Source organism: Asparagus officinalis, chromosome 4 (genome assembly GCF_001876935.1).
Source record: "Asparagus officinalis chromosome 4, Aspof.V1, whole genome shotgun sequence".
In the NCBI taxonomy this organism is placed as follows: domain Eukaryota; kingdom Viridiplantae; phylum Streptophyta; class Magnoliopsida; order Asparagales; family Asparagaceae; genus Asparagus; species Asparagus officinalis.
In genome coordinates this window covers 25,130,817-25,146,733 of record NC_033797.1, presented here as the reverse complement: position 1 = coordinate 25,146,733, position 15,917 = coordinate 25,130,817, and the positions used below count along the sequence as shown (strand labels likewise).

The 15,917-nt window shown below is 34.7% G+C and overlaps 1 protein-coding gene across 1 annotated transcript; it reads right to left on the bottom strand.

Annotated features, from left to right (window-relative positions):
• On the bottom strand, window positions 12,804-13,937 carry LOC109838373. The gene has a single exon (XM_020406822.1). It carries the CDS (start codon window positions 13,935-13,937, stop codon window positions 12,804-12,806), a length of 1,134 nt encoding a protein of 377 aa, XP_020262411.1.

Genomic DNA, 15,917 nt, shown 5'->3' with positions numbered 1-15,917 from the left:
CTCTGACAATCAACTTATCAATCCTCTTCAATAGGATGATAGGTCCTCAAAATTGCTCAAATCGCAATCTTTCCCAGCAAGACACTAAGTCTTTAAAATCTTAGTATCAAAATTCATCGCTTCTGATGATACACTCACTTAGCAATTCTCCCCAGCGAGACGCTAGTCCCCAAAATCTTGTTCAAATCACAAGTACACAAATCCTGTCACGTTAACACTAAACCTCTGACAAAACCCACTTATCAATCCTCGTTAATAGGATGATAAGTCCACAAAGCTGCTCTCATCGTAACATAAATTTCCGTCACGTTAATATCACACCTCTGACAAAATCAACTTATCAATCCTCTTCAATAGGATGATAAGTCCATAAATTTGCTCCGATCACAACAAATTCCTGTCATGTTAACACCAAACCTCTGACAATCCACTTATCAATCCTTTTCAATAGGATGATAAGTCCACAAAGTTGCTCCGATCGCGACATTCTCTTGTCACGTTAATATCAAAAACCTCTGACAAAACCCACTTATTAATCCTCGTCAATAGGATGATAAGTCTACAAAGTTGCTCCAATCGCAACACAATCTTGTCACGTTAACATTAAACATCTGACAAAATCTACTTGTCAATCCTCTTCAATAGGATGATAAGTCCACAAAGTTGCTCCGATCGCAACATTTTCTTGTCACGTTAATCCTACACCTCTGACAAAATCAACTTATCGACTCTCTTCAATGGAACGATAGGTCCACAAACCCGTCAAGTTAATCCCACACCTCTGACGACACAATCAACTTATCGACTCTCTTCAATAGAGCGATAGGTCCATAAAATACTGTTAGGTTAACATCACACCTCTAACAGTCAAACCCCCCAATGAACTTGTTAATCCTTTTTCAACAAGAATAGCAAGTTTTCATTATAAAATCCCCAGTGGATTAGAGATTTTCTGAAATTATCCCAGTGATAATAAAGAAAGTTTCTAAATTTCACTCTAAGTGAAAATTCACGCCAAGTTAATACTACACCTCTGGCACTTCTAATTTTCTTTCAGTGTTTCAAGTGAAAATATAACACAGGAAGAAACAGTGGCAAAGTCTACGTATTCAACATCGTAGCACTAAAAATCCATGCCTTACACGCATAGGGGACTTTATCTCGATCCCTAATTAGAGATAAGCCTACGCCTAACACGCGTTGCCGGTTAGTCTTTTTCCGTGAAAATGACAAAGTCTATGTATTCAAAATCATAGCATCAAGTCTAAGAGGGTTCATTCTCTTAGCACAACGTTACATGTGGAACGGACTTAGACAATCCACATGCTAGCCCGACTCAAACGGTAGTCGGTAAAGGCTTATCAAATCCGTTGATGGCTGAGGGTTTGCCAAAAATCCTATGCACGTTTGCAGGTCCATCAGCTTAATGGATGTGAGCCGAGACTTAAAACAGATGAGCCAAAGACAAGTCTCAAAGACTTAGTCAAAAATACACGGAAACCACTTCCATGTCTTAAGTCAAAACGTTGAGGTCAGACCCGCGATGCAAAAACCGAACGCCGAGGTCACACCCGTGTTCCAAATTCAACATGCAAGGGTGAGACCCGCATCTTAAGTTCAAAATGCAGGGTTCACCCCCACATTCCAGAAGCAGGATTATGGCTCATACCTTCACACAGGTCTTACGTGGCAAATCCCTTCAACCAAGATGCATTCGAAGCAAGTGCAGAGAACAAATCCTTTACCACAAGGAATCAACATCTCCAAGATCAGAGTTGAGATCCAAAGTATTCCGAAAATTCATCTCAGTCAACCGCGAACTTTTGAAAACTTTGGAGGGGGTTCTGTAGGCTGTCAAAAAATCACAATAGATAGCTGATCCCCATCAAAACATCGATGATGGAAGTTACACTCTGACGACTTCCAGAAGGTTACAATTTGAAGACTTTCACGTAGACTGATGAAAGTTATAATCTGACGACCTTCGTAACAACTGATGAAAGCTCTAATCAACAGCCTCCACAATTAACATCGAGAGTTACAATCTGACGACTCTCATATATCAAAGAGCTAAAGCAAAGATTACAAAACAATGATCTTTGTAATGTTCTGACAGAAAGAGACTACAAATCGACGGTCTCTTCAAACCAAGACGTAGAAGTCCTCCCCGCGTACCAGCATCAAGACGCACCGCGTTCATAGCCACGAATGCAACTCAGACGCAGCTTCCAAATTGCTGCCAAACATAGCTTCCAACCGCTGCCCAACGCAGCTCCTAATGGCTGCCAAACGCAGCTTCTAACCGCTACCCAGCGCAGCTTCCAACAAGATGCCAACGCAGTTTCCAGTTGCTGCGTCAGAACCTCCAAACACTGCATTCGAGCTTCCAGACACTGCGTTTGAATGTAGAATTCACGCCAGAGCATGGATTTTGTGTTTGACTCGTTCAAACACGAGCTGAACGGTTTCAAAACAGTTTTCCACGATCCGAGGGAATCACAACTCCACTCAGGAGTGATTTAAGGGGCGGTTACATCCCATTAGCCCCACTTAGGAGAGAATTAAGGGGGCGGTTACACCTCTTAATCCCTTATAAATAACTGAAAATCAATTCAGTTCAGGGGTTCGGTCGGTTAGAACTTCTTGGCAGCAACAGAAGAGATCCTTGGGCAGGCTTTTGAGGAGATTGACGTCATCCCTCAGCAACATTCGGCAACAGGAGCTTTCCTCATCCTTGGATTATAGACTGATTTCGGTTAAATCAACTCTTTCATAGAGTTTCAAACTCATTTAGAGTTCTCCACAACGTCAAATCGTGAGGAGAGGATCATGTTCCAGTGAAACAAGACGTCGGATCGTCAACGAGAAGCAAACTCGACGTGAGCATTCGAGGGAGGCATCTCATCGTCACCGTGAAGAACCCAGAATTAAACAAAGGGGAGAATTCAGATCATTCTCTTCTCTTTTGTAATCGAAATCCAAATTGTAATCGATTTTGAGAGAATACAAGTCAATTTTTCTTTCATTGTCTTTTTACATCAAATTTTCCACAAACACTTTGGCCGACTACAGAAAAACGGTGGCAAAGTGTGGGCTACCAACTAAGTCAGCACCTACTTTATAGGTGTCAGTTGACAAGTGGGGGACTGATCACTTCAACATTAAACGGGAAGTGATTGGCGGCATAACAGTGCCCACGTGGTCCGACGAGTCATGATGGCTATCGAGGCTAGAGGTATGATGCACCTGACATGCATTAAATGTAATGTTAATACGTTACCAGTGAGGATAGGCTTGAGACAGAAGTTGTCCTTTATCTTCGCCAAGAAGTAATGCCTTTCAAGTCGTCTTCGCGAGGCATCTGGCGAATAGTCGAGTGGACTCGTGGTGAGTCGTCTTTGACAAAAGGGGGCGACAAGTACCGTCTTTCGAGTCGACATTGACGGAATGTCGACTCGACAAGTCAGTTGAGTTTTCATCCCTCTACTTTTGTTACTGGCGCGCCAAGTTATTGGATGTATACATGGCAGTACACTTGTGCTGTTACTTTGGTAAATGAGTTGACCACTTTGGCAAAGATGGTAGCACTAGTAACACTTATTCAGCATCATTTTCCATAAAATACTTTGACATTAGATTGGAATATAAAACTTTCTATCCACTCATATATATAGTATATATATATATATAGTATATATATATTATATATATAGGTATATTATATATAGTATATATATATATATATTATATATATATATATATATATATATTATATATATATATATATATATATATATATATATATATATATATATATATATTATATATATATATATATATATATATATATATATATATATATATAAAAAACATATAATATATATTATATATATATATATATATATATATATATATATATATATATATATATATATATATATATATATATATATATATACTACATATATATACATATATATATATATATATAATATATATATATACATAATATATATATATATATATATATATATATATATAGTATATATAATATATATATATTATATATAAGTATATACATATATATATATAAATATAGCATAATATATATATATATATATATATATATAAATCACTACAAGAAATTACATCTTTAAGGAAGGGATTTCCCTTCGTTAAAGAGCTAAAAACCTTCGTTATTGTATGCTAACGATGGGGAAAAATATCATCGTCACCCGTCGTTGAAGCCCTCTTCACTAAAGGGTCACGAAGGGATATCCTACCCGTCGTTATAATGTCTATAACGACGGAACATATTACCATCATTAATATTTACGATGGTAATTATCACCGTCGTTACCATCAGTAACGAGGATATTTTCTCATTATTACCATCAGTAAAGAAATCTTCATAAACCAAACAGGCTTTTAAACCTAACTAAAACCCTTTTCAAAACTCTTTTAAACTTCTTTAAAACTATCCATTGGGTTGCTAAGATAGAAGGGGGTTTGAGGGTTTATATAGGAAGAGAAACAATAGCAAAAACCCCAACCAAATCTCACAAAAACCTAGAAAAAGATTTTTCAGATTCTGTACAAAAAGAGCCATTGGGTATACAGCGGTCGACCGTGGAAAACTCGCGGTCGACTGCGAGCCAGCTAAGAAACCTTAAAAACTTCCAGAGACTTATGCGGTCGACCGTGGCGGTCGACCGTGGGTCGACCTTGGGGGCCGCCCGCGAAAGTTTCTGCTGCCCACTTAGGAAAAGACATAGGCGCGGTCGACCGTGGCGGTCGACCGCAAACTGACATATGAAAAATTTAGGTTTGAAAGTTGTTGCTGATTTTAAAACACTGTTTAAAAATATCAAATAAATTCTAAAAATTATAAAACTTTGGGAAATGATTGTAGACATGATAATACACATGCTACAAAAAATGGTTTTCTAAAAGGACTTCCCAAATGAGAAATATCATCATTTTATAAAATAGTCCAAAACATGAAAATTTAAACATATGAATTTTGATATTTTGGCTAAACCATGTTTTGAAACTTTACAAAATGATTTTGTAGACTTGATAAAAGATATATATGATTGTTATTAAGTCCATAAACTGAGAATAAAATATTTTCACAAATACAATAGAAAATAAAACATATGAGTATGTATATGAAAATATATTTGTTTCATATCTAAGTAGTTAAACCAAATCACAATAATAAATATGAAATATGTAATTTCATATTTATAAACATGAAAACCAAAACTTATGTTGTATATATATATATGACTACATATATATACAAGGAAACCAATAAAATGTGTGTGTATATGATATTGAGCTTAGCGTACTAACACACATAATATAAAATCTAAACTAAATTACCCAAGCTATCTTGATCTTCAATAAGCTTGACTTGGTAAACTTGCAGATGAAACTTGAACTTGGATCTTCAACTTGAATTGTATGGCTTCACTCCATAATTCCGCCAACCTCCATTTGATATGATCGTGAATGTTCGATTCCATCCATCCTCCAACATATTGTTTGCCTAGAATAAATATAAAACACAAACACTAGACAAATAATATTAGATGTAAATTGTTTGTAAATCATCATCAAAACAAGAAGGCCAACATATACATGGAACAAAATTAATAAAATTAGGAGATTAATACCTGAAATTTTGAAGAAAAATAATGTTCCTCAACTAGCCAATCCCAGTCATCAACACTCACTTCTGTAGGTTTATTTCTAAGTACAACTTGCAATGAATTTTCTTTCACATATTTCCTGTGTATGTCACCACACCACTTATTCCACAAATCACGCAAGTGTATCATTACTAACTCTCTCTTTTGCTCTATGTTCTCAGCATCAAATTTATCCTATATCAAATTTGAATCAAAATTTAATTTATAAGAATTAAAAACCAATTGCAAAAAATTAATTTTCAATGTACCTTAATGGATGCCCACATATGATCTTTATTTTGTTGTGGTATTTTGGCCCAATTCTCAACAGCTACTGGGCAAATATTTCTATCATGAATAATAATTCCAAGATATCGTGAAAATTCTGACTCAATAGCTCTATTCTGATAAAAATTAATGATCTTTTTCTCCCTATGTGACAAATTATTCAACTTTAGATACTTATTATTACCACGAGGTGGATTTTTCTTTTTATGAGAATTATCAGCAACATACATCATATCATATGTTAGAAAAAAGATATAGGTAAAAAGAAATTGATAAAAATATTACTTCTTGTAATTAATAAAGAATATACTTTCTTGTCGAGATTCATTTAGTATTGCATCATCACTTTGCACTCGATGATTATTTGATTCTGCAAAAAATTAGGCAATTATTAATCCAATCATAAAAAATAAATTGAAAGATAAAAAAGAAATAATAATAATTTTTAAGTCTTATCAACCTGCAGAATCATCATTCTCTTTATTGTTAGTATTTGCACTTCTCCTGCGATTTTGTGCAAAATTCTCCTCTTCAAAGTTTTCTGAATCAGCACTAAAATTTGTACCCATATTTTGATCTTGTATTGGATTTTGAATATTCAAGTTCTTGTCATGACAAGTACGTGTTGGCCTTCTTGTTTTGATGATGTTTAACAAACAATTTACCACTAATATTGTTTGTCTAGTATTTGTGTTTTCTTATTTATTATAGACAAACAACGTTGTTGGAGGATGGATGGAATAGAGCTTCAACGATCATATCCAAAGGAGGTTGGCGGAATGTCGGTGAAGCTTATGCAATTCAAGTTAAAGATCGAGTTCAAACTTCATCCGCAAATATATCAAGTCAAGCCTATTGAAGATCAAGATCAAGCTTTGGTATATTTAGTTTAGGTTTTATATTATGTGTGTTAGATACTCTAAGCTCAATATCATATACACACACGTATTTGGTTTCTAAGCTCAAATATTGTATTCTCAATTTATAGACTTAACAATCATCATATACATATTTTATCAAGTCTATATAATCATTGTGCAAAGTTTCAAAATATTGTTTATGTCAAAACATCAAACTTCATGTATATCACTTTTTTCATGTTTTGAACACTTTTGCAAAATAATGAGATTTCACAATTAGGAAATGCAAATTAGAAAATTCTTTTTGTAACATGTTCAAAATATCATTTGCAAAAATTTCTCAAAGTTTCATCAAGTTTGGAATTGATTTGTTATGTTTAAAGGAATTTACAAATTCACGTTTTCGTTCGTGCACATGTTCGTGCATGTTTTACAAAACTGATGAGTTTTCTCAAATGGAAAGTGATATTTGAAAAATTCTTTCTCTGACATGTTTATATACATGTTTAGAAACTTTTCTCAAAATTTTACTATTTTTGGAGTTGATTTACTGTGCCTAATTGATTTTACAAAATCGTGTATCACAGCAGATTTTCAGAAACTGTATTTTTGTGTTCAAACATTTATTTCTCTCAACTGGGAAATGATTTTTCAGAAATTCTTTCTCTAACATGTTTTTATACATATCTAGAACCTTCCCTCAAAATTGCATAATTTTTAGAGCTGTTTTACTATTTTTAACCGATTTTATAAAATCGGATATACCTGCTTCAGAACCGTCGGTCGACCGAAATTTCCTCCGGTCGACCGGTACGGTCGACCGACGCTGTTTCTGCTCGATTCCCAGGTTGGGATCTTCATCGCGGTCGACCGACGATATTTCCGGTCGACCGACAGAGAGTTTTAAAAAGCTTTTAAGCATTTACAAGAGTTTGGGTTTATGTTTGGTTTAAGTGTGTTTATAAGCTTTTAAGCATTTGAGTGTTTTGGTTTTGTGAATCACTTCCACAAGAGCTTGAGGAGATCATCTATTGGTGTTTGAGCATCCAACTCTTCTCCTTCCACTCTTGATCTATTGAGAAGTTTTCTAAACTCAATCTAGCTTCATATTTTATATTGTTTGATTATCTTTTTATTAAGCTAGTGTTCATATTGAGTTTAGTTGATTTTATTATCTCTTTGTTCACACACAACCTATTGAGCTTATTGTATTTACATTCATAGTATAATTTTGGGTTGTGAGATTAGTGACTTAGAGTTGTGCTTAATTGAGTTCTCACCTTGTTTAGAGAACAAATCATTTGATTTATATTGTGCTTATTGTGAGGATTCACTTGTAATACACTTGTACACCGAGAGAAGTGTGTGGTGAGAGACGGGGTCGAATCCAAGAGGAGTGGCGTCGGTTGACGTGCCTAGGGAGAGGTTGTAACCGAGCACTTGAGGAGGAGGACACGGGCTAGGACCAACACTTAGTGTGTGAGGTGTGATTACATAGTGATTGTATTGTGAGGTGTAAACGTTGTTCGGGTGAACGTAGAAAACCCGGTTGTGATAGTGGAGATCTCCTCGAGGTGAGGAGCGGGGACGTAGGTCGTGGGGACCGAACCTCGTAAACATATCGTTTTGTTTGTGATTGCATTGGCGTTCTTATTCTTGTTTTCATATCTTATATCGCCTTTGTGTATTGCTCATCATATTACCCTATCACTTGTGTAGATTGTTTATTTTACCCTTGTGTTAGTTCATATATCCTTGCTCATATATTTGTAATATCTCATTGATAGGATATATTCATTTGTTCATATTGCTTATCCTAGCTTACGTATCTTGTTGTATTTTATACTTGCTAGGATAACTTATTAATTAGTTTTAATTGGCATTTAATCGGATTAGATTAGCATAAGACCCTAATCACCCCCCCTCTAGGGTCTAACAATTGGTATCAGAGCTTGGTGCTCTTTGATTTAAGGACTAACCGCCTTGAGTTAAAGATCCAAGTTATCTTATTTGTGCTAATCTAGTTATGATTGCATTTGTCTTGCTTGCATATGTTCATATATATATCTTGAATATGAATGTATTTTGTTTAGGCTATAAATCCAATGTTGCTCCTAAATTCATTAATTTTCCCTATGCACAATGGGCTTCTAGATTTAAACTATTTGTTGAATCTAGAAATATTGACTTATGGAAAATTATTGATTGTGCTTATATTGTGCCCACATTGGAGAAATCTAAGTGGAGCAATCATGATAATAAAATGTTTAATATGAACAAGCTTTTGTTAGAATATTTGCTTAATGCCTTTGACTCATCCTTTTCTAACAAATTTGTTCATTTTGATAGTGCTTACAATTTATGGAAATTCATAGAAGCACATCAAGGCAACTTGGAGGAAATCCGACGTAGTTTGGAGGATTGTTCTTCAAGTGAGTGTGGAGCATCATCATGCACACGGCCACTAGGCGATAGCCCTAGTGTGGTAAGCGATTCGGAATCCGAAAGTGATATATCCATCAATGAACTCGCTTGTGCATATGAGAAATTATTGCATGCCTATACAAAATTACAAAATAATTTTATTGATCTTAAAAGCAAGCATGTAGAATTGAAATCCGATCATGAGAAGCTAGTGTCCAAATTTGACATCATTGAAAATGAAAATATAATGCTTAAAGAAAACAATGATATGTTAAATTTGGAAAATGAAAAATTGACTTCATCTATATCTAGCTTAACTCATGCTAATAATGATGCCATGATAGAAGTAGAAACTATTAGAAATGAGTTTAATTCTTTTAGAAATGATAATGTTTCATCTACTTCTATTTCCTATACATGTATGCAAAATGTTGAGTTGAGTCAAGTTAAACATCGCATATCTTGTTTAGATTCAACCTTAAAAACATGTATGGTAAACCATGATAAGCTTATGAACATGTGTGCTAAGTCTCATGCTACTACACCTAAACATATCACACATCATGCACACATGTATAGCAAAATTTATAAGTGCTCTATTTATGGTCGTAAAGGCCATTTATCTAAATTTTGCTATGATGCACAAAAATCTAAAAATAGTAATATCAATGCCTCTTGTGCATCTCATAAGGCTTCTTCATCACACACACATGTACATGCACACACTCATAAAGTTCATCACAAGCATTCTCATGTGTATAGATGTGATCATTGTGGTAGATTTGGTCATTTGGCCAAATTTTGTTTTGATTTAAAGAAAGTTTCACATTTGCAAAACAATTTTAAAAGACCATCCATGTTTGCAAATGTTTCTAATGTTTCCCGTGCACAACCGTTTGGTCAACATCTTCATTGCACTTATTGCAATCGAATGGGTCATTTGCATAATTATTGCTATGACCGGACCCGTGCACTAAATGCGCCCAAATGGGTTCATAACCCAAGGGCTTTGAGCTTTATTGATAGGGGTCATGTCCCTAAACAATCCGGCACCAAGAATGCTTGGGTGCCAAAATAATTTTTAAACCAAGAATTTTAGTGTTTTTATTTTTCTCTTTCTTGGTTTTGAAAAATGCATTTTAAACTTTTATGAAAACAATTCCTTTTATTGGCTAAGTTCTTTTGTTTTCATGATCATTGGTTTTGCTTTAATGAGAGGTTTGCATTTATATAACCCTCCGGGTTTATTGGGTGTTTATTCCCAAATCATGTTTACCGGATGCTAGAATGATTATATGGGTTGGAACAAGCTTAAGAGCTTGATATATTGTTGCCTCTCTTAAAATTCTTTTGTTAAATATTTTGTTTTGATTTGTTGCTTTGAATTCATTATATTTCACTTATATGATGATATTTATATGTTTGTGCTTATGGATCATCTATTCGTGCCTTATAATGTATTCCATATGTGGTTTGATCAAATCCCACAAAGAAGATTCTATTTTTGATCAAACATGGGTTTTGGACTCAAATCTTGATTTATGATTTCTTTTGGTTGATTTGTTTTCATTTGAAAACTTTTTGCATGACTCTCATGTTCCTCTTCTTTGATTTCATAAATCTATTCTTTTATATGGTTTCTATATTTTTTGTGCTAATGAGACACTTCTTTCACATTGATATATTCATATGTGTTCTCATTATCTTTTTCGTATGTGAGGAGTGCTTAGCATATTCATCTATGCTTGCTCACATATGTTTGCCATGATCCTCATTTCGTATATTCTATATGGCATTTTGATAGGGGGAGCAAATCCCTATATTTTTTATCATATTAAAAAAATAAGGCAAGATATGTACGTACTAGCGCTTGGAACCACTCGATAAAGTTCTTATCCCAATCTTTATCATCATAGTGATTTGTGGGTTCTCTCATGAATTCATTGTAGTCCCTATATTAAAATATCATAAATATGATTAACGTTGACTAACTATAGTAAATTTATTAGTAGAATCTTAAACTTTAGTGACTTACTCAATGTGTGGTTGCACATCATCACAGTTCTTTAGAACATAAATATGAGCTTGCAACCACTCACGTTCATCAAGATAGCGGGTGGCGGCAGCACCCAATGCCCGCTTACTATGTCTGAAAATAGATAGTTGTGCTTCATTACATTCTCTATTGTCATCTTCATAATTTCTTTCAAGGCGATTAAACTTTGTCTCGAAGCCTTTTAGATATCTTGAGCAAAGTGTCATGCATTCATCTGCTATATCTGCTATATATCCTTCAGTAATTGACCCTTCTGGACGTGCCCTATTTCTGATATATGACTTATAAGTATAAAGCTGACGCTCCACTGGGTACATCCATCGAAATCGAACAGGCCCTCCAAGTATGGCTTCAGATGCTAAATGAACTACTAAATGCAGCATAACATCAAAAATTGAAGGTGGAAAAATCTTCTCAATCTTACATAACGTAAGTGGAATCTGCTCATCAATTTGCTTTAGTTCATCCACCCTTAATGTCTTGGCACATAATATAGTAAAGAATATGGAAAGTTCAATAATTGGTTCACACACTTTTGCAGGAAGAAGGCCACGAATCGATACAGGAATCAAGCGCTGCAAAAGAACGTGACAGTCATGACTCTTTAACCCCAAAATCTTACGCTCTTTAAGGTTTACACATTGAGAAATATTGGATGAAAATCCATCTGGAACTTTTAACTCCTTTAGAAATCAACAAAATTTGCTTTGCTCTTCTTGGGATAAAGTATAACAAGCTGCTGGCATCACAAGTTTATCTCCTCTCTGGATTGGATGTAACTCCGGTTTTAAACTCATTGCTTGTAAATCGAGACGGGCTTTGATATTATCCTTTGTCTTTCCTTTAATGTTCATGATTGTTCCCAGCAGACTATCACAAATATTCTTCTCAATATGCATGACATCTAAATTATGTCGCAATAAGAGAGTTCTCCAATATGGCAAATCAAAAAAAAATATACTTTTTTATTCCAATTATCTCCCCATCTTTCATATGATATTTTAATTTTCTTCTCTGGATGATTGGTCAAGGTGATCCCTATAAGATCTTTCACCTGCTTAAGGATGTCATCTCCGGTCAGCTTCGGCGCTGCATACCCTCTCTCCCTAGTGTCATCAAATGATTTCTTATCCTTTCTCCAACTGTGATTTTTATCAAGATAGAGACGATGCCACATATAGCTCTGCTTACCTCCATATTTTAACCTGATAGAGTGAGTGTGCTTATTACAACAAGGACATGCTAATTTCCCCTTAGTGCTCCATCCAGATAAATTTTTATAAGCAGGAAAATCATTAATAGTCCAAATTAGTGCTGCACGTAAAATGAAATTCTGTCTCAGAGATACATAATATGTTTGAACGCCTGAGGCCCACAACTTCTTTAGTTCTTCTATCAATGGTTGTAAGTAGGTGTCAATAGCATCTCCAGGACCAGTTGGACCAGGAATGAGCATAGATAAAATAAAATTGGATTGCTTCATGCACATCCATGGTGGTAAGTTATATGGTACAAGTAAAACAGGCCATATGCTATAAGAAACTTTTGAATTTGTGAAAGGCTGAAAACCATCACTTGCAAGACCGAGCCTAACATTTCGGGGCTCTTCGGCAAAGCTTCATGTAGCTCATTAAAGTTTTTCCAAGCCTTAGAGTTAGCTGGATGCCTCATCATTCCGTCCTCAACTTGTCTTTCATGGTGCCATCTCATATCAGAAGCTGTCTTCGAAGACATGTAAAGCCTTTGCAATCGTGGCTTAAGAGGAAAATATCGCAATGTCTTTTGTGGTATTTTTTTACCATTTGCCTTTCGCTTGATCTCTTTTCCATGTTTATCAAGTTTCCATCTAAAAACACCACATCTCTGACACGTATCAAGACCTTCTTCACTTTTCCAAAACAGCATGCAAGAGAATGGACACGAATCAATTTTTTCATATGATAGGCCAAGGTCTCGGATTAATTTTTTGGCCTCGTCATACGAATTAGGCAGTGTTGATTCCCCTGGCAATAGCTCCTCATTCAAAAACTGGAGCAACATTGAGAATGATTTATTACTCCACCTATTTAGGCTCTTTATGTGAAGAAGTTTTACTAAAGCAGATAACTTTGAATATTTAGAGCCTTCATACAAAGGTTTCTTGGAGTCACCTAAAAGACTGTAGAATTGTTTTGCATGTTCATCTGGTTCCTGCTCAAGAATATCCTGACTCGACGTGGCATCAGGTGCAACAACACCATTTGAATTATGAAATAAATCTCCAATCATTTCTTGCATTTCATCGTCACTCTGGCTTTCTTCTGTTATTTCTTCTTGTTCTTCATCAAACTCTGAAATGGACTCACCTTGTCTTTCGCCGTGATGACACCAAAATCTGTAGTTTTTAATAATTCCATGAACAATCAAGTGGGTCTTTACCGACTCACGATTACCAGACTTCACATTGCTGCATTTAACACATGAACATCGAATTTCAAAGTCTTCATCCTTTTTAATAAAACTATCCAACAGCTTCTCATATGCATAGTCTAAAAACTTATCAACCCCTTCTTTATATTTTGGATCAAGTCTATCATCATCTACTAGGTCCATCCAATCTTTATTCAGTGCCATTTCAAGCAATGTACTAAAATTTCCTGAAAAATATTTCAACCTCTTCAAAAACTAAACACAAAGAAATGCTTAATTTTATGTAGATACTCATATGTTTAGATATATGGTCATTCTAATGCAAAGAAGTTAACCTATATATGGTGTCATTCAGAAAATACTTATTTATGCAATTATTGGTCAACGTGGAACATATATAAAAACACTCTCACAATGTTGGAATTGGTGTAATGCATAAACAAAACATAGTCAATAAGACATAAGTGCACCAAACAAAAACTATAGGGTACTTTAAGTATAGCGTATTTTATGGCATAAGTGCATAAGTGCAAATACTATAATTTTTAAAACCATAGGGTACTTTAAGTATAGTGTACTTTATGGCATAAGTGCAAATACTATAATTTTTATACGTTAGTATAGCTTCTTATATGTTAACCTTCTGTGTATTACATCTTTGAACAACCATGATCACAAATATGTGTCACCAGTTTTCCCCAGGACTAAGGTTTAATTCGAGGAGAATATTTGTTAGATGGGTTTTGATGGCCTACCTACTTTTTCCCTATAAGACTGAAAGCAGCATCAATAGTTTATAGTTAATTGTTTTCAAATAACCTAATAAGGCTAAAAGAAGCATCAGCAATTTACATTAGTAGACGTACATCCTCCAACCCCATTTTACATTGCCATTCCTCAAAAAGAAAAGAATGCAATTTTATGTCATTTGGTATAAAAATCGTCCACACAATACCATGTAGAGAAATTTGATATATAGGACATTTGTTAGATGGGTTTTGCGGAAGCTTCAAGATTAAAACGTCACCTTCTGTGCATACCTTGACATATAAAAACGAACATAACAAAGTTATTATCTTCTTATTCTATAGTTCCTTCCAATATATCTTATAAATTTTATATATTAAATTGAAAATAATGAAGATATATGCTGAAAAAAATTATAGGCACAGATTAAACAATAGAAACCTCAACCTAAATCTAACTTTCTTACAAACTAATAAGAGAAGTATTCTTAGCTAGATTAGTATAATAGCTTTGACAATTTCTTTTTCTTGTTTTGCTTGGTCATCAAATATCTTCATTTATATGGCGCCGTCACCCCAAATGTTTGGGTTTATCTTTAAGCTCGTTTCTTCTCCTGATTCTTTAAGTAATTATGTTATATAGTCAGGTATCATATAAAATCTACATTATTACTTACTAATAAATATTTAAGGGACTAATATACAATTTTTAAATTTTAAGAGTCTAATATACAATTATTGAAGATTATGATTGAGTTAGGAGTTAACCCGATCTTGGACAAAATTTTTTAATTGAAAACTAATAGAGACCATTTAATAAGACCCTATAGGATTTAAGGGACTAATATACAATTTTTAAATTTTAAGAGTCTAATATACAATTATTGAAGATTGTAAGGGACTAATATCTAAAAAAAACCTTTTCTTTTATGGGGACACATACACAATGAGATTAGATGACCTCTTCCCTTTACATTAATGTATAATGTACATGTCTTAAAAAGTTTTACATCAGCAAATATTAGAAAATGTAATAGATTTTAATTACTTCAAAATATTAAACGTATAGAGATCTCTTAATGCATGAGTGGAACAATTCCAGTGGATGATCTATTACATTCATCATTGTCTATGTATCCTAAAACATCTATAAATAAAACTTGAGTGAAAATTACAGAGAAACTATAGGGTACTTGAATGCAATTACCCAAAAGTGCAATGTAGGATAAAGTATAGGGGACTTGAGTGAAAATTTACCAAACAATGAATCAGGGGTGACGACGTTGCTGGGGTGACAACGTGGCGGGCGACGACGTTATTGGGGCGACGCCGACGACGGGGGGAAGAGGTTGGTCGGGCGACGACGTTGTTGGGGGCGAAGGCCGACGACCGCTAAAGCTGGGGCGTCGACAGGGGCGGCTAGGGCAGCGACTAGGGG